This window comes from Heterocephalus glaber, unplaced genomic scaffold, assembly GCF_053883595.1.
Source record: "Heterocephalus glaber isolate CG9 unplaced genomic scaffold, H.glaber_assembly_v1.0 deba00001644, whole genome shotgun sequence".
In the NCBI taxonomy this organism is placed as follows: domain Eukaryota; kingdom Metazoa; phylum Chordata; class Mammalia; order Rodentia; family Bathyergidae; genus Heterocephalus; species Heterocephalus glaber.
The window spans coordinates 109,274-135,139 of record NW_028258397.1 but is presented as its reverse complement, the minus strand read 5'-3'; the positions used below and the strand labels follow the sequence as shown (position 1 = coordinate 135,139).

Sequence of the window (25,866 nt, the reverse complement as noted above, 5' to 3'; positions counted from 1 at the left end):
GACACATGCCTGCTATGCTAGTATTCTGGGAGGCTGAGGCAAGAGGATCACAAGTTTTAGTCCCACCTGTGCAATTTAGCAATGCCCTGTCTCAACACAAAAAGGGCAGGGATATAGCTCAGGGCAAAGGCCCTGTGCTCAATTCCAGGTACTAAGAAATAAGAGCCTGAGATTCAACCAACTGCAGATCGTGATGCAGTCACACACATGCCGTTTTTCTTTGTTACTCATTACAGTACATGCACAATGTACTGTGCCCACTATTTACCTAAGGTCAGGTCTTGTGAACCAGTATATGCACAGGAGGCTGTGTCCGGATGAGCATACCAGGTCAGTTAAGGGACTTGAGTGCCTGCAGGGATGCCATGGGGACCCAGGGACCAACTACAGTAGTTTGGAAGTTACACACCTACCTTCCTTCCGTTTTTTTCATTTTTGCAGTCCTGGGGATTGAACCGGGGCCTTCACAGTGAGTTACATCTCTAGCCCTTTTCAGTTTTCCTTTTGCGTCAAGGTCTTGTGACCTCCTGCTTTAGCCTCTCAAAATGCTGGAACTGCAGACACGTAGCACTGCACCCGGTTTTGTGTGTGTGTGTGTGTGGGTGGGCCTCACACATGCTAAGCAAGTGCTCTTCAAGTGAGACATACCCCCAGCTCAGCAAATTATACTTGTGTTTCTTGAGACAGGGGCCTGAACTCACTAAGTAGCCCATGATGGTCTCAAACCCAGGATCCTCCTGCTTCAGCATCCCAAGTGCAGAGATTACAGGCTGTATGTGCACCCCCACTTGGCTGCAAACCCTTACATACAGAGCACAGTAATGAACAACAGGCACCATGCTATGCAGCACTCTAGCATTTATTCATCCTGGGTGACACAAGAGACTGGATCTTGGTTATTTCTTTAAATGAAAACCACTAAATTACCAGGGAGGATCTGCTGGTCTTCTTCATAACACCTGTTTTCTAAAAGCCCTTAAAAAGCATGTGGAGGGGCAGGGGATTTTAGCTCAGTGCTTTTGCCACCTGCTGCGCAAGCGCAAGGACCCTTGGGCAATACCTGACACCAAAAAAACTCAAGCATGTGGAGATCCCTTGAGATCTCAGATGATAGCTGGGCATAGGCTGAGGAAGATCACAAATTCAAGGCCAATCTGGGCAACCTCAGTGAGACCTCTCAAAAAAAAAAAAATTAAAATTAACAAATAAAAAGAGGCTGGTGTGGTGGTGCATGCCTGTAATCACAGCACTCGGGAGGCTAAGGCAGGAAGATCGATGTGTGAGGCCAGCCTGGACTACACAGTGAGTTCAAGAACAGCCTGAACTACATAGTGAGACCCTGTCTCAAAAAAGAAAAACGACCCAAAACCTGGGGTGATGCCTTGCCCAGAGACGATGGTTTTCTCGTTTCCTGTCTGAGCCCGGCTGCAGCCTCTCCAAGGCCCATGGTCCAAGGCATAGGGCCTCGAGGTGGCTGGGCAGCACAGGGCCAGGCAGGAATCCCCCAGAGCACCCAGCTCAGCAGGGCCACGGTGCACAGGACCCAACTCCCAAGCTCTGCTGTCGGAGACGGAGGGCATCCTGCTCCCTCTGTGGCCTAACTTCTGTCTCTAGATCGGTCACCTGTCCTTTCCCTCTCTAGCTGCTCTTAGGGATTGTGCCTTTGATCTTCTGCAATTTTAAGTTTTCTCCTAGGACATTTGCTTGGCTCTGAGAGTTTACTATGTTTCTTTGGCTGTGTGTAATCCAGAGGCTAACTGTTGATTATGTTTATTTCAGTAGTCGTTTTTCGGTCCTTGAAGATGTTTTTTCATATCCTCATTTTATAGTGTCTTTTCCCACTGAAGACTTCCCTCCAGAGGTCTTTGTCATTATGAACATTTCTCCTGGCATACATTTCCTCATTAGCTGTACGCATGTCTTCCCTAGTTTCGGGGTGTCCCTACAGAGTTGTCTTTGCTATGTTAAACTCTTCAGACAGATTTCCATTCCTGGCAGAGTATGAACTATGGAGAGTGGGACCACGAATCCTTCTATGAGAGGGCAAAGCCCCCAACCTGTGGGTCCATAAGCCTTGTCCACCTCCTCAGCCTGAGAGACCCAGCCCTGCCTTCCGAGCCTCCCAAGGGCTGGGTGGGTGGGCAACTTAGCAGTGCAGCAAGGTCCTGGCTCCAACCCCCAGCGCCACAAAAAACGGATAAAAACTGAAGACATTTTGGAACACAGGCAGGAAGGCGTAAGATGCCAGATTTAGCAAAAACCAAAACCTCAAACCCAGGACAAACTACAACAACAAATAAACCCAGGAAGCCCAGTGAAATCTGAATTTCACAAAAACCATCACCAAATTTTAGTATGCCTTATATGAAGTTCTAATTTAGGGCTGAGGTGTGGCTCAGTGGTACAATTCCTTGTTTTTAATGGTGCTGGGAGTGGAATCTAGAACCTCAAGCACACCAGAAATGTGCTCTACCACTGAGGTACATCTGCAGCCTGAGGCAGTACAGTTCCAACTCTGCATGCAGGAGCCCTTGGGTCCATTCTTGGTGTCACAAAGGGCGGGTGAGGGGTGGGGTGTAAACTTAACCCAGGTGTCTGGTGTATGTGTTTGATAATTCTTTTTGGGTTTTGGTACTGGGCATCGAACTTGGGTCCTTACGCTTGCGCAGCAGGTGGCAAAACCACTGAGCTAAATCCCCGGCCCATGTGTTTGATAATTCTGCCCACAGCCAACTACCCACAAATACAACCGTGAGGTCTGAGAGCGGGGAAGGAAAACACCGAGATAGCGAGCAAGGCGGGAGGCAGGCCTACCTGCATGGTGACTAGTCTGTCATCCACCATCACCTCCTTGGTCAGGAAGTCTGCTCCTATTGTGGCTTTGTACTGGTTACTGAATTTCTTGTTCACATACTGGTTCATAAGTGATGTCTTGCCGACCCTGAAATTGGAGAAAAACCACAAGTCTGAGCCAAACAGGAAGGGGGTGAAACAGACCTGGACATGTGCAACTTTATAAGGAACCTGCTGGTCCTGAAAGAGGAGGAGGAACTGTCCTCACCAGCCGGGCAGTGCCAGCAAATGCCAGCAGCACCCGAGATCCGCTGCACTTTCTCCTGGGTAAAAACACAGTGTGGAGGTGGAGCTCAGCGGAGAGCCCTGGCTTAGCATGGCAAGGCCCCAGCAGGTGGGGCCCAGCACTAGGGGGAAAAAAGAAAATAGTCTTGATGTGTGCCAGATGCTGAGAAGTTCTGGTACAGGCTACTCAGTGGTAGAACCTAGTATTATTCTTTTCCCTTCCAGAAGGAAGTCAGCAAATCACTCCTTCTAAAAGAAGCTGCAGTAATAAGATCTCTCCACTATTCCAAAAATATCCCTGCAGTCTGGAGTGCATCTCTCTTTGGTGGCTGTTACTCAGCTCGATGCACTGAGGCCAGGAGGAGGATGCTGCCCTGGAGCTGGAAATGCAACCTGGAGAAAACACCCAGCGGTGTCATCGGAGAGAGTCTGCTGCAAGGCAACACTCCTCCCAAGGGCCCCCACCCCGCCAAGCTCATAGGCGATGGTGGACGGCCTTTTCCTGGCCAAGGCCAGGGCAGCCTGAAGAAAAGACAGGAGCCCCTGAGCCAACAGCACCATCTGTGTCCCTCAGAGGGACGGGTCACCTTCATTCACAGGGTCCCTGGACAGACAGCGCCACAGCAACTCACTCTACGCAGACCAGAGCAGCCAGGAGGGCAAGAGTGAACGCTGCGACAGAAGCTGTAATGGGATGGGGCCGGCTCATTCTCTTCAGGCCCGTCTGGCAATGCAGGCCAAAGCAAAGTATCTGTCCGTCCTGGGCGGGGGCACGGACACGGGACAGGACAGGATGGGACGGGGCACTTCAACCCCACCCCAGTGATCTGGGGCTGGGCAAAGGCTAGCTTATTAAAGGGGCCTCAAGTAGTTCATATAAGCCCACCAAAAAAGAAAAATCACTCACTTCTTGAAAGAAAGGGTGGGAACTTTGAGACACAAGGGCAAACCTGTCTACATTTTTATTATTTTGAAGATGGGGTCTTGCTATGCTGCCCAGGAAGGTCCTGAGTTCCTGGGTTCAAGTGACCACCTCAGCCTCCTGAGTAGCTGGAACTACACGTGTGTGTATACAAGATCCAGCTTATTACTGTTTGTTTGTTTGTTTATTTATTGGGTACCGGGGATTGAACTGGGGTCCTTGCACTTGTGCAGCAGGCAGCAAAACCACGGAGCTAAATCCCCGGCCCTTATTACTGTTATTTTAAATATGTATGCCTCCAATGAACTAAAGCTATCCTGAGTCATGTCAGACACCAAGTCTGAAAAGCCTACCAGTCAGTTGCTCAAGAGTTAGTGCAGATCGAAAAGTAGCAGCCAGGTCCTCCTCCACAGGCCTGACCAGGCACAGGAGGCAATGCACCAGACACCCGCCCTGGAGGAGAGCCAGAGGCAACCAACCCCTCTGCAGCAGTGGCAATGCATGGGCATGAGCAGCCTCCCGGGGTTGAGCAACTTGGAGCAAAGGGGCTTCATGAAAATGCCCACATCAGCTGAGTGCAGTCAGCCACCTGTTCCCTAGCAATCATGCTATAAAAGCCATGTACCCTATGAAGACTGCACAGTAAGAGACCATTCATACTTCTCTCTGTACCCCAACAGCAGGAGAAGAAGAGCCCAGAGCAGGACACAGTGATGTCTACACCAGCCCAGGGATGGAGGGAACATGGCGGGGAGATCCCCGGGAGTGAGGCTCAGCTCTAAGCCAACATGATGGCTCAAATACAGGTGACACTTACCCCGAATCGCCCAGGATGATAACCTTCAGTAACACTTTCTTCCTCGAGGTCATCCTTCAAACTGCAGGAGAAAGGAGAAAGCACAGTGAGCAAAGACCACCAGGAGGAAATGCCCCTTGGCACAGCTCCAGGCCCTCAGGACCCTTCTGATAAAGGGCCCATCCCCAGAACTTGGGACCAGAGAGCCCGGCAAGTGTGGGAGGGGAAGGAGGGGGAGGAGGAAGGCTGCATTTTCCCATTCGATCACTTGGTGGGCTCAGCAATTAGAATCAAAGCTCCAAGCTTCCCTGGCAGCTCCAGGCTCTGTGAAGCACCGGTGTGTTCCTTTTGGAGCGTTTGGTAAAGCCAGCGGTCTTACAGCTAATCCTCTGCTTTTTCCTATCATTCTCCTTCAATGACTCTGGCCCTTCCGCTCTCTGGGTCAATAAAATTTAGACCTAGAAAGTACAAGATTGCTTTCTCCAACATCCACTGGTTGGATGCTAAAATTAGTGAGCAAAAGTTTAAGCAGAAACAAGGTACCTGGAGAGGCTCAAAGTATCTCCCCTAAAATACTTAGTAAAGGGCCAGGGATTTAGCTCAGTGGTTTCGCCGCCTGCTGCACAAGTGCAAGGACCCGAGTTCGATCTCTGGTACCAAAAACAAAAAAAAAACCTTAGTAATTACAAAGGGAGAAATAGTAAGTTCACAACAGAGAATCCTGTCGGGCACTGCCTTAACCAAGTGATCAAGATTAACATCACCAGTGCTACTGATAGGGCTCGCTGAAAACTGCACATCACTGGGGAGGTATGGCTATGGGATTGCTGGAAGTGATAACCTCAGTCTAATCATAATCATCACACAAACCAAATATGAGAGCCATCCTACAAGCTACCTGGCTCTTGAAGGTTGAACCCCTCTTTATCTCTGTATTCCCTTTTAGGTTGTCTGTTGATTCATTCCCTCCCCATGATGGCTCCTAGAGTGCCTGGGGCACTGCAGGTACTCAGTAAAAAAGATGCACAAAGTTATTTCCACTTAGTCAAGGAAGTGTGACAACCATTACTCTGCACATTAGCCAATCAGTTAACCACCTCATTATTCCCCTACTAAGTACTCACCAATCGCCCATGGATGAATGTTGGGAACAGTTCTTTACTTCACACCCCAAGTTCTTATTTATATTAGTCAAAGCTCCCGGTGGCAAGTGACAGAAACCCAACTCAAATTAGGCATGGTAATAATATACTGTATAAACTGGTATTCCAAAACCCCAAAATTATAAAGGATGTTACTTTCTCATGTAAAAATTCTCAAACTCGGGAATCCAGATTCCTTCAACAAAACTGAGCTTCCAGCTTTAACAAGTAGCTCCATTTGGTGATGGAGATGGCTGCTCCTGATTTTCTGTAATGTCTTTATTCTACCTGTTTTAGGCAGTCTTGTGCTGCTTTAACAAGGGGATTTAGCTGCCTGCCTCAAAAGCACAAGGTTCTGAGTTGGATCTCCACTACAAAACAAAGAACAACAACAACAAAACCTGAGATCAGATGATTTATAAAGAACAGAAGTTTATTTCTCATAGCTCTGGAAGTCTAAAATGAAGGCACTGGCCACTTCACCTGTCTGCTGAGGGTTGCTCTCTTACTTCCAAGATGGTGAATGATGCTGCATCCTCCATGGAAAGGAATGCTGTGCCTTCATATGCAGAAGAGCAAAACAGGATAGAACTCACTGTATCAAGGGCTGGGGATTTAGCTCAGTGGTCCCAAGTTCGATCCCAGAACCAAAAACGAAAAAACTCAAACAAACAAAAAAGCAGAACTCACTGTGTCAAGTCCTTTTATAAGATGCCCACGTGTCAGAGTAGAGCCCTCATGACTCAGTCACCTCCCGAAGCCCACGCCTCCCAATACTGTTCTAATGAGGATTAGGTTTTAACCTGAATTTCTGGAGGGAGCAAAAACCCTGCAAACCGTACCACTAACTAATTGGAAGAGAAGGAAGAGCAGGGGAGAGCATGCTCCTCCCCTATGAGCAGGAATCAGAAAATTACTACCTGCAGGCCAGCCAACTGTTTCTGGAAATAAAGTTTTACTGGAACGTAGTCACACCCATTCATTTACATGAGGTTTATTACTGCTTTCACCCTATGAAAGTGAGAGTTGCATGGTTGCAAAACAGTCTGTGTGGCAGGTTGTGATGGCAAATGCCATCCCAGAGTGAGAGAGACTGAGGCGGGAGGATTGGTGTAAGTTTGAGGTCAGCTTGGGCTACATAGGGAGTTCAAGGCCAGCCTGAACTATAAAGCAAGACCCTATATCAAAACAATAACAACAAAATTAAATTTAAAAAAGAACAGACTGTGTGGCCCACGAAGCCTATTTACTATTTGGAATTTTACGAAGTATGCCCATGTTGTTTTTTTGATACCAGGGCTCGAACTCAGGTCCTTGCGCCTGCACAGCAGGCGGTGAAACCACTGAGCTAAATCCCCGGCTGTTCACACCTGTTCTTATGGAAGATGTTCACACAGACAAAACAGGTGAAGGATGCCAAGGGCAACCTGGCAGCTGCATAAATTGACAGTCCAAGATCAGAGAGGAATACTATTATTTAAATTATTCTGTAAATCCAAAACTCAACATTCAAAGATAAAAGTAGCATTAAGAGAATGTGGAAAGAGGTTATTATGGTTTAGATCTAAAATGACCCGCAGGGCAGGTGTGGTGGTGCGTGCCTGTAATCCCAGCACCTGGGAGGCTGCGGCAGGAGGATCTCTGCAAGTTCCGGGCAGCCTGGGCTACAAAGTGAGTACAAGTTCAGCCTAAACTAGGTAGTGAGAACTTGTGTCAAAAAAAAATAATTTTAAAAGTGAAATAAAATGTCCCTTAAATGTCTCATGTAAGGTGATTGGATGGGGAGGTGCTATACTCATCAGTGAACAGCCAACTTACTCTTAGGAAGAGGTTGGAAACAGGTCACTGGGGCAGGGCATGGAAGAGTATATTCTTGTCCCTGGGTCCTCCTCATTCTGCTCCCTAGGTATCATGGGTTGAACAGCTCTCTACCACGCCCTTCCATCATACCATTTCTACCTTGGAGCCAGCTGACCACAGACTGAAACTGTGACCCAAAAATAAATCTCTCCTCCTTTAAGTTGTGGACATTGGGTATTTGGTTCCAATGACAGGAAAGTGACTGACAGATTTTAGTACCAGAGAAGTGGGTTCATTGCTCTGACTATACCTGATGCTGTGGTTTAGAAGCATTTGGAAATTGTTTACAGGAGGAGGAGTCTGGAAAAGTTTGGAGAAGTGGACTAGAGAAGATCTAGAATGTCATGAGCAATGGTTAATTTGCAACACTGCTCAGAGTTCAGAAGATAAGTACAGGCCAATCTCAAGAGGTTTCAACTGGGACTCCATGAGCAGTTAGGCTAGAGGCCATGTGTTTGTTTTTTTGTTTTGAGGGGTTTTTTTGTACTGGGGATCGAACTTGGGTCCTTGCACTTACAAGACATGTGGCAGAACCACTGAGCTAAATCCCTGGCCCAAGGCCATGTGTTTTACACTTTGTCCATGTCCTAAGATGCTATGAGAGACTGAGATTAAGGACAATGGACTAATTAACCTGGTATAGAAAATTTCAAAGCAGCCCAACTTCAAGCTGTAACATGAGTGCTACTGGCTGCTTTGGCCAAATCTACAGGGAAAATCAGGAGCAAAAGACAGAGGTAAAAGATACTGAAAGTTTCCAGTTTTGCCAGAAAGGCAGCACCTGCAAAGTTGGGGTCTTGGAAAACACAATTGCTAAAAAGATTAGCATTAGAAAGAAGCCAATAGGACCAGGGATGTAGCTCAATGGCACTGCGGCTGCCTGGCAAGCACAAGGTCCTGAGTTTGATCCTTAGTACCAAGATAAATAAATAAATAAATAAATAAATAAATAAATAAATAAATAAATAACGGCACCTGCCTCACAAGCGCAAGGTCCCGAGTTTGATCCCTGGCACAAAAAAAAAAAAAAAAAAAAAGTGAACATTCATTATCAGTTCTTTTGGGGCCGGGGATTTAGCTCAGTGGTTCTGCCAACTGCCTCACAAGTGCAAGGACCCGAGTTCAATCCTCGGTCCAAAAAAAATTTTTTTAAATAAATAAATAAATAAATAGGCCAAGTACTGTGCTTTACATTGAGACAATAGGAAAGGCCTTTAAGGCATCTCAGAAATCAGCAAAACCCCACCTTTCACAGGCTCAAGAAGGCAAAACTGTAAAGCTTTCATTTAAGAAGAGAGCCCCTATGCCCCCTGCTCCAGAAAGGACACATAGGGAATTAGTTCTCTAGGATTTCGTAGTGCTTAGCCATCCAGATGCTCAGAGGTTTCTGCAGCCATGATCCAAGGGGGCCTGCTTACTGCTCAAGCTGTCAGCAGAACTTGGTATCATCCACTTGGTGCTGGTTTTATAGATATCATCATCCGTAAGGCAACAGTCACAAGGTCATGGAGGCTTCCACCCAGACTTCAGAAGGCCTGGGAGGCCAGGCAGTGTGCCTGTGAGAGGCACATGAAGCTATGAGATACTATGAGCATGTGTGAAGCTATGATATAAATTAGAAATTAGAATATACTTTCAGATGGATAAAAGTGAAGACACAGCAATACAAAACTTATGAAATGCAGCTATAGCAGTGCTTAGATGGAATTTTATAGCTATAAATATTCATGTTAATTAAGAACAAAGAAAGCTCTAAGGTGGATGTGGTACCACATGCCTGTAATCCCTGACTTGAGAAGATGAGGCAGGGTGATCAAAAGCTCAGGGCCAGTCTGGACTGGACTACATACTGTGGCATGGTCCTATCACAACACACACACACACACACACACACACACACACACACAAGAACAAAGGGCTGAGTATGTAGCTCAGTGCATGAGTCCTTGGCATATGTATGAGTCCCTGAGTTCAATCCCCAACACTGAGCAAACAAAAAACATCCTCAAGTCAAACAAAAAACATCCTCAAGTCAATAACCAACCATACCATATTAGTAAAATAAGACCAACCAGATCTAAAGCTCACAGAAGGAAGGAAATAATAAAGACTAGATCAAAAAGTAATGAAACAGAAAAGAGAAAAATAATTAAAGCAAAATCTGGTTCTTTGAAAAGATGAACAAAACAAGAAAAAAAAGACCAGAAACTCAAAATATAAACATCAGTGGGGCCAGGGATTTAGCTCAGTGGTTCTGGTGCCTGCCTTAGAAGTGCCAGGTCCCGAGTTCAATCCCTGGTACCAAAAAAATAAAAAATTTAAAATATATATATCAGAAATGGCAGAGTAAGCTGGTTATGGAGCTGCACGCCTGTAAGCCCAGCATTCTTGGAAGCTGGAAGATTGCAAGCTTAACCCCCGCCTGGGCAACTTAGCAACTTGGTGAGATCCTTTCTCAGAATAAAAACTAAAAAGGCTGGGAATGTATAAATACCTAGTACCACCACCAAAAAGAAAGAAAAGAAAAGAAAAGAAAAGAACCACATAGCTCAATACAAATACCTAATACCACCAAAAAAAAAAAAAAAAAAAAAAAAAAAAGGCAGATATTTACACAAATAAAAACAATTATAGGGCCGGGAATTTAGCTCAGTGGTTCCGCCACCTGCCTTGCAAGCACAAGGATCCAAGTTTGATCCCTGGTACCAAAAAAAAAAAAAAACAATTATAAATGAATATATCATAATTTGTATGGGAATAAAATATGAAATCAACAAAAAACAGACTCAGGATAGATAATCTACATAGACTCATACTAAATGAATTAGTCATTTTAAAAAATAACTTACAAAGCAAAGCTCAGAAACAAGTGGGTTCACAGACAAACTTTACTAATTTTTCACAAGTGGTGAAAACATCAGAAGAGGGAACACTCCCAAGTCATTTTATAATGCCATCTTTGACACTTAAACCAGACAAAGACATCACTACAGAAAGTTACAGAAACCAATATTTTATGAACATATATATGAAAATAACCTGAATAAACTAGCAAACCAAATCCAGGAGCAAATAAAAGAATTAGGCTCGAGGGGGCCAGGGATTTACCTCAGTGGTTCTGCCACCTGCCTCGAAAGTGGAAGGACCCGAGTTTGATCCCTGGTACCAAAAGAAAATATATTTTAAAAATTAGGCTCCATGATCAAGTGGGATTTGTACCAGGAATGCAAGGTTGGTTGAATACCCAGAAAATAATCACAATGAATTGGAAGCATTCCTAAAGGCCAGTGTTCAAGGCAAGCCAGGTGTGATGGTACATACTTGTAATCCCATCACTCAGGAGGATGAAGCAGGAGGAACACCATGAGTTCAAGGCCAGCCTGGACTAAATAGTGAGTTCAAGGCCAGGCTGACCTACATAGCGAGATCCTGTGTCACAAAAAACAAATGAACAAGCAAAAAACACCAAATGTTCAAGGCTTGGTCATCTGCTGTAGAACTACTGGGTGGGGATGGAGCCATTAGGGGCTGGGGCCTGGTGGAAGGAAGCTAGGTTTTGGGGACCTGCCTTGACTCCCCTTAATATCCATGTCTTTTTTTCACTTCCCAGCCTCCTCTGTCACACACTCCTGCCATGATGATGTTCTTTGCAGCCAGAGCTCCAAAGCAATACAACCAAGGGCTGGGGATTTAGCTCAGTGGTGCTGCATGCCTGCCTCAAAAGTGCAAGGTCCTGAGTTCAATCCCCGGTAATGTCAAAAAAAAAAAAAAAAAAAAAAGCAATACACCCAAGTAACCATACAAAGAAGCCCCTCAGGGCCAGGGATTTAGCTCAGTGGCACCGTGCTGAGTTTGATCCCCAGTACCTCAAAAAGTGAACAAACAAAACCAAAGAAGCCTCTGAAAACAATACCAAAAATATACTTTTCCTCTTTTTTCATATTTTTAAATTTATTGGTATGTGTCTGTAATATATAATAATTACATTCATCTTAGGGAATTTGTAGGGAACATTACTACAACTTCTGCATCAGGTCCTACCTAGTCTCATGCAAGCCACAACAGCACAAGGTGAATTATTTAATATTTAGACAGAAAATGAGACTTAGAGAAGAAGCTGAGCTTTGGCCTGATCCATGCTGCTCTGGGGGGCAAAGATCCCAGACTCCAAGCTTGCCACACCTTTATTCGGAACATCAGCAGAAACAAAAGTAGCAAATGACTCAGAGGGCAGCTGCTCCTAGAACAAGGAGGAACTATGCAGATGAAGGTTTGGTTCCTCCCAGGATGTCTCCAGCTGGTGTAGTCCTGCCCTGGAGCATTACAGCATCACAGGACCATTGAGGTCTTAGCTGTGACCAGAGGCTAAAATGGAGTTATGTCTTGACATGCCAAAGCTGGCCAGTAGACAGGAAAACTAGGCTCTTATCATGATTTAATTATGAAATGATTTTTTCCCAAAATCATGTCGAATTGCTCCCAACAGGAATTGGCACATATATATATATCTCACTTTTGGCGCATATATATATATATATCACTTTTTTTTTTAGTTCTTTTATTGGTACATTTTAGGTATACAATATGTTTACATTTATCATTGGGTGCTTGTTCCTGTACATGATGTATCTTAGTGCTTATTTTTTTCCCTATTACCTGGGTGCCCTTCACCCCCTCCACCCTTCCCTATTTACATAGACATCATTTTATATATCACATTTTAACCATTATTACTTCCCTTTTTTAAACCAATTTTGTGTGTGTGTGCGTGGTATCGAGGATTGAACTCAGGACCTTGCGCTTGCAAGGCAGGCGTGGCACCACTGAGCTAAATCCCCTGGCCCTAAACTGATTATTTTCTAGGAAGTAGAGAGATAAATCTTTCTCAAATGGAAAAGAGACCAAGAGATGGGGAAGGGGGGAAGAAAGTAAGAGAAAAGAGATGACTGAAAAGGAACTGAGATGTTACGTACACATACTAACTCCACACAAGCAATGTAAAAGTTATGTACTGCAAACATATACTAATAAGAAAAGAAATAAATTCATTATTTTCCCTTTCTGTGCTTTATGCTGATTACCTCAGTTATTGTGTCATAGCAATGAAAACCTAACACAATAATATATCAATATGCCATAATAGAATAAAACTTAGAGAAAATGTTAGGGTTCTCCAGAGAAATAAAACAAAGCAGAAAGCATGTATACCATAAGGCAGAAAGAGAGATAGCTATCTCCTATCTACACATGTGTACATTATATACTATATATCATATATGTCTTATCATATATACATAAAGCACACACATATATGTACATACAAATACATATAATGTATTCTAAGGAATTTTTCATGTGATTATGGAGGCTGAAGTCTCATAATCTGCTGTCTACAATTGGAGGCCCAGGAAGCTGGTGGGTGGATCTGAGCAGCTGAGGACCAGGGTGCATCTCCGAGTCAAGGGCAGGACAAGGCTGATGCCCCACCTCAGGCTGAAGTTGGGATAAGGGAGAATTCTCCTCTCCACTTGGCTGGTTCTGTGGAAGCCTCCAATGATTGGATGGCACCCCCTTCCAGTGGGGAGGCCAATCTGCTTTACTCAGCCTATCAATTCCAATGCTAATCTTTTTCAGACATTCCGAGGAACTGTATGTGTGCCTTGCTGCTGCATTTTTTGTTTTTTGAGACAGCATCTTGCTCTGTAGTTCAGGCTGCCCTGAACTTACTACCATGTTTCCCTGAAAATAAGACTTAACTGAAAAATGAGGACTAGTATGAATTTTTTCAGTATGCTCAAAATATAGGCCCTATCCCAGAGGAGGTGAGCTGCTCCCAGAACACAAGAGGAGGCTTCTGGGCCACCGTACCACCCCTACCAGCACAGAGGAGGTGAGCCGTGCAGGTGCCAGCAGCATCCCCACCCCCCAGTTGAAATGAGAAGACATGTAAACAAGTCTCAAAACCAGACTTCCAGATCACCTACAGCAACCCCAAAGGGAAACAAGATGGGACACTCTGATACTCAGCCACCTGGACTCCCTGAACTGGCAACAAAAGAGAATCTGGGAAAAATGAAATCAGAAATAATTTCTCAGATAATAGCAGAGATTGTGCTCATGGTGCAAGACATGATTAATAAATCTAGAGAGGAGTTCAGGAACATGATGGAATCCCAACATAGCAAACAAACAGAATGCATAAAATATGCAAACAGATTTCCAGGACATTAAAAACTCCATTGAAAGTCTATGCACCACAATGAGCTAATGTGAGGACAGAATTTCAGATATAGAAGATAAGATTGCAATTAGTGACTAGGAAAAGAAAAATGCCTTTGAAATAGTAAGGGACCATGAGAAATCAATCCAGCAGTTGCTAGACAATGCATAGAAGAGTAACATAAGACTGATTGGAGTCAATGAAGAAACAGGAGAGAGCGCAGATGACATTAAAAAAACTGTTCACAGAAGTAATGGCAGAAAACTTCCCAAGCAGGGCAAAAGAACTTGACATACAGATAAGTGAGGCATATAGGACTCCAACTAGCCTTGATCAAAAAAAAAAAAAAATCTACACATAAGCATATAATTGTTGGGCCAGGGATTTAGCTCAGTGGTTCTGCTGCCTGCTTTGCAAGCATAAGGTCCCGAGTTTGATCCCCGGTACCAAAAAAAAGAAAATGGTTGGCATATAATTGTTAAGATTCCAGAAACCCAACAGAAGAACAAAGTTCTACAAGCAGTTAGAAAAAAGAAACAAATCACATACAAAGGAAAGCCCATCAGAATCACAGCACACTTCTCAATGCAGACCCTCAAGGCAAGAAAAGCTTGGAGTGATGTATTTCAAGCCCTAAAAGAAAACAGCCTCCAACCCAGATTGATGTACCCTGCAAAATTATCTTTCAAAATTGATGGAGAAATAAGATACTTTCATGACAAAGAGCACTTTAGGAACTTCATGAATACCAAACCGGCACTCCAAAAAATTTTAGACCATATCCTAGGAAAAGACAATGAGGATCACAACCCCAGGAAGCCCAGCAGAATGAATCTGTTGGGCGCAACAAGAAATTAAATGCAGGCTGGGGATTTAGCTCAGTGGTTCCACCGCCTGCCTTGCAAGTGCAAGGACCCGAGTTTGATCCCCAGTACCAAAAAAAACAAAAAAATTGGGCCGGGGATTTAACTCAGTGGTTTTGCCACCTGCTGCGCAAGCACAAGGACCCGAGTTCGATCCCAGGTACCAAAAAAGAAATTAAATGCAAAGGGGTAGAATCCAACAAAAAGAAAAAGTCGGGCTGGGGATGTAGCTCAGTGGTTCTGGTGCCTGCCTCACAACCGCAAGGTCCCGAATTTGATCCCCGGTACCCCCCCCAAAAGAAAGTCATGTCAATGATAAGTCAGTATGTATGAGTTATAATCATCAATGTTAATGGTCTCAATTCACCAATCAAAAGAAATAGAGTGGCAGAATGGGTCAAGAAGCAAGATTCAACAATATATAGGGAAGGGTGGTGGGGGTGAAGGGCACATAGGTAATGGGGGAAAAAATAAGAACTAAGATACATCGTGTTCAGGTACAGGGACCCAGTGATAAATGTAAATGTACTGTATACCTAAAATGTACCAATTAATATATAAATAAATAAAGAACCAAGATATATCATGTAAAGGTACAAATTTCCAATGATGAATGTCATCATACTGTATACCTAAAATGTACCAATAAACTTAATGAATAAAAAAAGAAATGGGGAAAAAAAAGAAATGGAAAAAGTGAAAAAGCAATGTGAACAAATATTTCATAAATAAAATTAAAATGGCAAAAATTATTTGGAAATTAAAAAAAAAAGATCCAACAATATGCTGCATACAAGAAACACATTTAATTCAAAAAGAAACTCGAGGATTTAGCTCAGGTACCGCTGCCTGCCTTGCAAGCTCAAGGTCCTCAGTTCAATCCCCGATATAAAAAAAAAACCACCTAGACAATCTACCTTTGCAATTATGGGGCCAGGGATTTAGCTCAGTGGTTTTGCCACCTGCTGCGCAACCACAAGGACCCAAGTTCGATCCCCGGTACCAAAAAAAGAAAGAAAGAAACTCATGGTCTGAAAGTTAAAGGGTGAAAAACAATACTCCATGTGACAGGAACCTGAGGAAAAAAAAAAGCAGGAGTAGCTATCCTCTTTGCAGATCAAGTGGATTTCAAACCAAAATCTGAAACACTCTGGTCCCAAGAATTTCAGATAAGGGATACTCAACTTGTATGTACAAATCTATTGTGAAAATGTGTTTTCATTCCTCTCAAGTAAAAACTTAAGAACAGGACTGTTAGTTCTTAACAGTAATACAAAAAATTTCTATATTGTTTTCCAAAATGGTTTCATCATTTTACATTCACATTAGCAGTATTAGAAAGTTTTAACTGGTTCACACCTAAGCTGACATTTGTTCTTTTAAAACTTTTAACTTAATCTCCCTAATGAGTATGTAATTCAATCTTGTTAGTTGATTAGTATTTTTCTGATTCTAGTGTTGCAACCTTTCCTTGTGCTGTACTGGCTATTTATCATCTTCTTGTGTCTACTTTTTAATTGGGTTGTCCATTAATGAGCTGTAAGAGTTCTTTTTTTTTTTTTTTTTTTGGTACCGGGGATCAAACTCAGGTCCTTGAGCTTGCGAGGCAGGGGGTGGAACCACTGAGCTAAATCCCTGGCCCAAGAGTTCTTTATATAGTCTAGTCATGTGTTATATGCATTATAAATATGGTCTGTTTAAGGACTACTTTTCATTTTCTTAACAATGTCTTTTAAAGTTCTAAATTTTGATGGAATTTCATTTACCAATTTTTTTCTTTTATACATCATGTTTTTTATATCCCAGGAAATTCTTGCCTACCCTAAATTCATAAACATTTTCCCTTATAATTTCTTCTTAAAGTTTTATAGTTTTAGTCTTTCATATTTAGGTTCATAGATTCTTTCAAGTTATTTTTATGTATGGAAATAAAGGGTTGAGGTTAATTTTTTATATACGGATACCAGGTGTTCTAGTGCCATTTGCTGAAAACATCATCTTTTCCTCTCCTCTTGAATTGAGTTTATGTTCTATAAAATGGTAATGTTAAATAATCTTTCAAAACTCAGTGGACCATATATGTGTGGTTCTATTTCTAGATTCTCTGTTTTATACCAATGATCCATATGTCTTTCCTTACACCAACACTGCCTTAATTACTGTAGCTTTAGAGGAAGTCTTAAAATTAAGTACTAAATGTCTTCCAACAGTTTTTTTTTTTTACTTTTCTAGGTCCTTTTACTCCTACATAACTTTTAAATTTCAATATTCAATTCTTCATTTATAACAAGTATACATAGACCTGAATTTTTATATATACCTTGTGTTTTCTAATCCTGCTAAATTCAAATACAAGTTCTAAGGCCTCCTAGAGATTTTTTAGTATTTTCTCTGTAGATGATCATTTCATCTACATATAAAGATTTTACTTCTAACTTGCCAATCATATGCTAATTGTGTCTTTTTATTGCCAGACTATTTTGGTTCGGGCCTATGTTTCAAAGTTTAATGGATAGATGAAGAGTAAGCATATCTGCCCTTGTTCGCCACCTTAGGGAGAAAGCATTATATCTTCTCCATTCATATAAGGCATTCTCGCTGGAAGTATGGAGTACATGTCTTTAATCTGTTGAGAAAGTTCTGTTCTACTTCTAGGCTCCTCATAGCTTTTACCATGAACAGCTGTAGAATGTAGTCCAATACTTTTTCTCCAACTAGTGACAGGATCATATGGCTTTTTCCTTTCCTCTGTTAAAATGATGACTTTTGGGGGTGGATCTTCCAATGCTGAACCAACACTGCCATCCCTATAATAAAACCACTTTCTACATCCTGCCAGATCTGACTTCTAATAGTTTGTTTTGTTAAACAAATTTTCATCTATGTTCATACTTTTTTCTTCTATTATCTTTATCCAGTTTTAGTATTAGCACAATGTTGATTTCCTAAAATGAGGGGAGAAGTGTTCCTTCTTTTTTCTGCTTTGTTTGATATAATTTATCAGTTAAAATGTATATGCGCCTGCTGTTGTCATATAGGTAGGTTTTCAAGCTAGGAATATACTTTCTTTAACAGGTGCTATTCAAATTTTATATTTCCTCCAGAGTTAGTTTCAGTAATTTGTCTTCCAAGTTACTTCTTTTTTTTTTTTTTTGGTACCAGGGATCGAACTCGGGACCTTGTGCTTGCGAGGCAGTCGCCAGAACCACTGAGCTAAATCCCCGGCCCTTCCAAGTTACTTCTTAGAAGTTGTCAAATTTATTTCAAAAAAGATTTTGTAATATGCTTCCTATATCCTTTTAAATTCTGTAAAATCTGTGGTAATGTCTTCTAGATCTTGATACTGTAACTTTTAAAATGTATAATTGATATGTGTAATAGGAAGAAAAGGTCTAAAGGAGTAGGGGAAGTGGGAGGGGTAGGGGAAAGGAAAGAAGGGAAAAGGAAAAATATGAGAAAAGGAAAAAAATGGAAACAAAGTCTTTGCAAATAGGGAAGGGGAAAAAATAAAAACCAAGATACGTCATGTAAAGGTACAAGATCCCAATGATGAATGTAACTGTATTTTACACCTAAAATGTACCAATAAATTTAATGGGAAAAAAATATATAAGCCCTATCCTAAAAATAAGCCCCAGTTAAGATCATCAGCACACGGACACATTCAGTATGTCCGTTACAATACACGACAGATGCTGAATTATAAAATAATATTAACATATATTAATATAAACAATATTAACATTAATAGTTAAAATAAATTATAAACTATAAGCCAGCCATAAAGGTGCACCCCTAGATTCCCAGCAGTCTGAAGGCTGAGGCAGGAGGAATGCTTTGAGTTCAAGGCCAGCCTGAACTACACAGCAAGACCCTATCTCAAAAAACAGCAAAAAAATTTTTTTAATTTTAATTAAGTGGGCCAGGGATGTAGCTCAGTGGCACTGCACCCGTCTGGAAATCGCAAGGTCCTGAGTTCAATTCCCAGTACCGAAAAAAAAAAAAATACAATTAAGTATTTGTAAATACCTGTAAATACCCAAGCAGGTGTCTTTGGAAGAGAGGTAAACACCTGTGTAAACTGATGAACTCAAGACTTGTTGCTGAATGACCAATCAGGGTACAGACACAACTTAGGAATAATGTGCACACTTGATAATGAATGGACATGGTTGTGTCACAATTGGAATCTCAGCATTCAGGAGCCTGAGGCAGAAGGATCGCTATGGGTTTGAGGCCAGCCTGGGCTACATAGTGAGCTCAAGGCCAGCTTGAACTACATATTGAGATCCTGTCTCACACACACACACACACACACACACACACACACACACACACAAAACCTAATGGTTGAAGGTAAAATAATAAAGCTTTTAAAAAGATAGCAGTAGGGGCTGGAGACTTAGCTCAGTGGTTTCACTGCCTGCTGTGCAAGTGCAAGGACCCGAGTTCAATCCCTGGTACCAAAAAAAAAAAAGATAGCAGTAGAGGGCTTCAGGAGGGAATGGGATAAAACAAAATTTATTTTTAAAAAAAGACAGCAGTGTTTCAAGTCTTGGTATATGCAAATATTTTCAAAGAAGGCTAGTGTTTGCCTTTGGGATGAGAGACAGTAGGACCCAGAGCAAGTGTGTAAGAGATTTCAGAGATCTGAAATTTCAGATTTCAGAGATTTTACAGAGATATTCGGATGATAATAACTTACTAAATTGAATATATATGTTTCATGCACTTTTCTGTGTATATATTATGATTCATAGTTTTAGAAAAGTTTTTAATTTTTTTTTTGTTTTTGTACCGAGGATCAAACTCAGGACCCTGCTTTTGCAAGGCAGGTGGTGGCACCACTGAGCTAAATCCCCGGCAAGTTTTTAAATTTTTTGTGGGGGGGGGGTTGGGGGGAGTACCGGGGATTGAACTCAGGTCCTTGCGCTTGTGAAGCAGGCGGCAGAACCACTGAGCTAAATCCCTGGCCCTAAGTTTTTAAATTTTTAAAAAGGAAAGGGTCAGGGGAGGAAGGGGAAAGAAAGGGATAAAAAAAAAAGCAATGAAAATGTGTGATGTCCACGGACCAACTCCCCACAAGGAATGTAATCTTTATGTACTGCAAACATGGACTAATAGAAGGGAAGAAACAGAAAATTAACAAATCAGGAAAAGAATTGATTTAAATGAAAAGAATCTATATCCCTGATGGTATACCATGCCCCATGCAAGCCTCAGATCTCTTGTGGATAACTTATTACATGAGATATAGCCTTTGTCTGCTCAAGCTACTATACAAGGTTATTTTGTTATTTATAACCTAACACTTTTGTTGTGCGTGATAAATCTTAGAACTTATTGCATAACCACACTGCCTCAATCCTTTTAGAGGCTGCATGGTACTACCATTACACAGATGCGTACTTTTTAAACCAAACTGTCACCTTCTGATGAGCAATTAAGTTATCAGACCACCATAGATGAATCTTTGCACTTATGTCTATGCACATGGGGGCTGTTAGCCAGTTTTTCATAACTATAACAAAATACGTAAGGTAGGTTGATTTTATAAAGTTTTTGTTTAGCCCACAGTTCTGGAGGCTTAAGGTCAAGATGCTTGCAGCATCTCAGCTCGAGGAAGGAAGAGATCACATTTTGAAATAGGAAACAAGGAACCTGAAGTCACTGAGTTCTTTTGGAGGGGCTCTGGTGTGAGCAGGACAGAAGCCACCTTATGTTTCTGATTCTAAATTTACTTTCTGAGTCTAAACTAGCTTGTGTAACCTTAGGACCTATGTGCCCAAAAAACTTATCTTGCAAACCCTTTCAAGAAACTTATAAAAATATAAGCACCTTGAGGACTGGGCCATTTCTCACAACCTCTGGAAATCAGGGCCCACTTCCCGGCACGGTCTGGTCACCGGAGATGACATGTGACATAAAGAAAAATACATTTTTACCACCATAGGATTAGCACATTTTGTTTATATCAAATTCCCCACAGCACAAAGACAAAGCCTCCGGCTGCTCTTCCACTGGGTCTTCTGGCTCCACACTTGTGGACTCTGCCCCAGGTAGTGCTCTTAGCAGAGCTGCCGCTCCAGCTCTACAACCTTCCATTCCACTCTGCTTGTCCAGAACGCCCTGCTTGGATCCCCTGCTGCACCGTCAGTGCCACCTCTGGCTTCCAGCTTATGCCTTGGGTGAGCTCCCCTCCATTCTGTGAATGTGATAAATTCTGAATAAACTATTGCATTCCAGAGATTGCTCGACTCCTGAGATCTTTGTTTAGCAGACCTGCCAACTTCCTTTAGCTCCTGTGAGCCCCTGGCCTCAGAGAGCCTTTTGGCCTAGAGAGCAGCCGCCTTGTCCAAGACCGACAGCCTCCCACTAGGGGAGGTGTACTGATTAAAGGTGTACAGCTTTCTACCACGCCACACTGAGGACCAAGCTCCCAACAGTGGGAGCACAATCAAACTCATCCAGAGTACAGCAAGGGAGTCTACCTGTGGGGCTGAAGTCGGAATCAAGGATGGGTGCAAAGGATTAATTCCATAATGACAAATTTACAGGCACAGGTGCTGCTAAGGTAGAAGCGTCCCTCCCGGGAGGTAGGACAGCCAGGTTCCCCAGCCTCACCACAATGTCTTGTCAAGAGCCACACCAAATGATGGCCCAGGAAGCCACTTCTCTCCGAACAGCCCAGCTCGGTGGCCAGGCCAAGGATCCTAGTACTAGAGTTTTGCAGGTCAGTAACAGACATTCAGCAAGAAGGGACTGGAATGAATTAACACCTAAGGGTCCGAGTGGCAACTACACCCTGTTATTACTATCATCTCCGCTTCCCATCCCCAAGCCGGAAATCATTTCTTCTCCTGTAGTGCAGACCGGACAAAAACGCTGTTCCTCGCCTTGCTCCTCCACCCTCTAGTGCCGTCTGAGCCCTGGTTCTCCTCTCCCCAGACCCTTTCTTCCCTCTCCGACAGGGACGCAAGCACCTTGATGAATGGGCCATTTCTCACAACTTCTGGAAACCAAGGCCACTTCCCACAAGGTCTGGTCACCAGAGATGACGTGTGACAGTCGAGGCCACACACCCCGGGTATTGCTGCTCAGGCACCTCACTTGGGCTTTTCTCACTGTCCCTATTTGTCAAAGGAGAAGCTACGGCTGCCCACCTCAGAGTCCTCGGGTGAGGAAAGAACTCTGTGTAAGCCCAGAGGACCATTATCAAGACAGACAACACCAAGGACGCAGTAGGGCCACCGAACAAGCGTTCCAGCCTCACAGTGATCCCCAGAGCAATGTTTATCTCATTGTACGGCAGAGGCCTCTCATCGAGCTTCAGTTTCCTTCTCTGTAAATAGTAATAATACCCAGCACACTTAGTCATGAAAAGGATTACAAGACACCTGGGACGCCCTCCTCCACAAGCCTGGATTTCCACACCCGCCCCCGCCCACAACCCAGGCCACACCCATCCGTGCCAGGTCCCGGCCCCTGAGCCCTGAACAAGCTCAGATTCATCTTACGAAGGGAGCCCAAGTCGACCCGGAAGCAGACTCCCCCAGAGTTCAAAAACGGCACCACTACCTCCGCACCGCCCCCAGGGGGCAGGAGACGACATGTTGGCTCGCACATCCGACCCGACGTCAGGCTGTCGGATCCGGAAGTAGAAGAGGTCGGCTCCGGAAGTGAAGGAGTCTGCCGTAGAAGATGGCAGCTGGTTCTGTGTGTGCACGAAAAGCGAAACGTTTTCCTGCCGGGGGAGCGCGGTGGTTTGCGTACGGCGCTCGCGGGCAGATTCCCGGGAAAGACGGCCGCGGCGGAGGTCGGCCGCGGCGGAGGTCGCATGGTCCCTCAAGGTGGCGGCCCGAGTCCCAAGATGCCGGCGGCACGAGGCGAGGCGCTCGAGGTCACTGCCATCCGAGGGCCTGTCCCCTGTGCGGTGCGGGGGACCGCGGTGCCTCGGCGCGGGCTGGTGGCACCTGATTACGGAGCCCCGAGGCGATGTTCCCTGAGACCCTCGCGGAGACACTGGGAGGAAGCCCTCCAACCTCAGCTGCCTTCCGCGAAGGAACAGGCTTCCTTGTCTCTGCAGCAGCGAAACCAGGCAGTGCTGCAGCCCTTGCAGGGAACCATTTGCGTCGTTAAAAAGATCAAAGCATAGGCTCTGCGTGGGGGCGCACGCTTATAATCCCAGCAGTCGGAAGGCGGAGGCAGAAGGAACGCCAAGTACGAGGCTGTATAGCAAGGAACCTGTCTCAAAAAACAACAACAAAAAGAGTTTGTGCTCTTAAGTCATAGTTTAAATATTCGCAGAATTTATAAACTTGTTGCCATCTTTTTTTTTTTTGAGGCAGGTGCTGGAACCACTGAGCTAAATCCCCGGCCCCTATCTTTTTTTTTTTGAACCAGGGATCGAACTGAGGACCTTGCGCTTGCGAGGCAGGCAGCAGAACCACTGAGGTAAATCCCCAGCCCCTACTGTCTTTTTTGTAGTACAAACCTCAGAAGACCTCAGTGATCTTGCATGAAAACTGACCCCATTTTTTCTGGCTTTGGTGACACCTGGCAAAGGCTGATACTCGGGTCTCAGCCAGTTTCAGTGCTTTTCGAGCTCATAGCTTTACCTGTATGGGTCTTTTTGTTTAAAAACGCAACAATAGCATAGCTATGCATTTTCCTGCACTTTCTTTCACTTAATGTATCTTTTTTGTTTTCATTTTGTTTTTGGTTTTTTGACACCGATCTCACACTCAGGCTGGCCTGGGACCCACTATGTAGCCTAGGCTGGCCTCGAACTCCCAGGGGTCTCCTGCCTCAGCCGCCTGAGTGCTGGAATTACAGGCATGGGGCATCATGTTTGTTTTGAGTTCTTTTTTTTTTTTTTTTTTTTTTGGTATCGGGGATCGAACTCGGGTCCTTGTGCTTGCGCAGCAGGCAACAAAACCACTGAGCTAAATCCCCTCAGCCTCTATTTTGGGTTCTTTTGAGAGGGTCTTCCTATGTAGTTCAGACTGGCCTTGAGCTCGAGGTGATCCTCTTGCCTCAGCCTCCCCAGTGCTTTGATTACAGGTCTGTGCAACCACACCCTGTTATCATTTTAGAGGTCACATGGTTTGGAAATAATTTCTCACTGTATATCCTTTGATAAATTACTTTCTTGGCCTCAGTCCCCTCATGAGTAAGATAAATACTACAAAACCTTTCAAAATGTTATAGAGAGGGGCTGGGGATTTGGCTCAGTGGTTCCACTGCCTGCTGCGCAAGCGGAAGGATCCAAGTTCGATCCCCAGCACCAAAAAAAAAAATGTTACAGGGACATAATGAGTGCTCTGTAATTCTGTACTATTTCAGTCTCAGAGTTGTTGTTTTTGAGACATGTTCTTGCTATGTAACTCAGGCTGACCTTGAACTCAGTATGTAATCCAGGCTAGCCTCCAACTCATGGCATTCCTGCCTCAGCCTCCCGAGTGCTGAGATTACAAGCCTGTGCCACTATGCCTGGGGATTTCATTTGATTATAAGATGCAGAAGTCCAAAGAAGAGCATTCACCATGGAGTCATGCTCTTACTCAGCCAGCCTTATCCTGTGACTTTCATCCTCACACTTGTCGCCCCAAAGTTCTCAGATGATGCTGGCTTCCTCCATCATATCCACATTTCAGGCTGGAAGAAGGGAGACAGAGTGGCAAACTACTTTCTGGCTCACTCAGCCTTTTCTTTATTTATTTTTATTTTTTTTGCTACCAGGGATCAAACTCGGGTCCTTGTGCTTGTGAGGCAGGCAGCTCAGCCTTTTCTTTAAATGAACTTTTCAAGAAGCTACACCCAGCACCTTCTACTTCTACCACACTACAACTGAGTTACCCGCCCACCTTCCCCTGCAGGGACACAGAAATCTAGCTGTCTCTCCAACTTTACCATTATCCTGAAGAACCCAGGCTTCCAGTAGAACAAATCAGAGTAGATAGGGGAGCAGGAGCATCAACCTCAGGTATCTGAGAGCCTTTAAAATTCCAGTTTTGGGCCGGGGATTTAGCTCAGTGGTACTGCCACCTGCCTCATAAGCCCTAGGTCCTGAGTTTGATGCCTGCTACCAAAAATAAATAAAATTCCAGTATTCAGCCAGGTGTGGTGGGGCATGCCTGCATCCCAGCATTCGGCATGCTGAGGCACAAGGATTGCCAAAAGTTTGAGGCCAGCCTGGGCTACATAGTGAGACCCTGTCTCAAAAATCAAAACCAGGGCCGGAGGTTTAGCTCAGTGGTGCCAGCGCCTGCCTAGCAAGCACGGGGTCCTGAGTTCAATCCCCAGTATGGAAAAAAAAAAAAAACAGCTGTGGTAGTGCATGCCTGTAACCCCAGCCCTGGGGAGGCTGAGAGCTTGAGGCCAGCTTTTTTCTTTTTCTTTTTTTTTGTTATCAGGGATCGAACTCAGGACCTTGTGCTTGAGAGGCAGGCGCCAGAACCACTGAGCTAAATCCCCAGCCCAGAGGCCGGCTTTTATCAGAGACTACTGCAGTAGGTTCCCATCTCCTCCTCAGTCCTATGATGCAAGGCTTAAAGAAAACTCAAAGAGGGCTGGGGATTTAACTCAGTGGTTTCGCAGCCTGCTGTGGAAGCACAAGGACCCAAGTTCAATCCCTAGTACCAAAAAAAAAAGAAAGAAAACTCAAAGATACAATTAAAGAGACAGAGAAATGGAGAGCCAGGACAGCCAGTGCTGAGCAACCAGCAAAGACAAAGACCCTGGCCAGTCCAAGCCACTGCATTGCTATTTATTTATTGGTACTGGGGATCAAACTCCGGACCTTGTGCTTTTGAAGCAGGCAGTGGCACCGCTGAGGTAAATCCCCAGCCCCACTGCTATTTATTGATGACATCGTGATTGGATTAGGGTAAAGGGGCTACGTGAGGGGACATGTGGTTGCTATGGACACATTACTGATGTAGGCAAGGCTTGGAAAAGACAAAGCATTCTTGAATTAGGAACAG

The 25,866-nt window shown here is 44.0% G+C and overlaps 1 protein-coding gene across 2 annotated transcripts in view; it reads right to left on the bottom strand.

Moving 5' to 3' along the window:
- The window catches only part of LOC101704017 (ras-related protein Rab-7a), a 29,839-nt gene extending 7,360 nt beyond the window's left edge, over positions 1 to 22,479 (bottom strand). Inside the window, exons 1-4 of one of the 2 annotated variants that reach the window (XM_087196927.1) lie at positions 22,399 to 22,422; positions 20,720 to 20,779; positions 4,818 to 4,878; positions 2,815 to 2,941 (exon numbers count right to left, since the gene is read on the bottom strand). In XM_087196927.1, the coding sequence (XP_087053053.1) occupies positions 2,815 to 2,941; positions 4,818 to 4,870 (180 nt within the window). In that variant the 5' untranslated portion in view covers positions 4,871 to 4,878; positions 20,720 to 20,779; positions 22,399 to 22,422. Of the gene's footprint in view, positions 1 to 2,814; positions 2,942 to 4,817; positions 4,879 to 20,719; positions 20,780 to 22,398; positions 22,423 to 22,459 lie in introns of those variants that run through there. The other variant, XM_087196926.1, reaches the window with a different exon arrangement.
- Between the last annotated feature and the right edge of the window lie 3,387 nt (positions 22,480 to 25,866).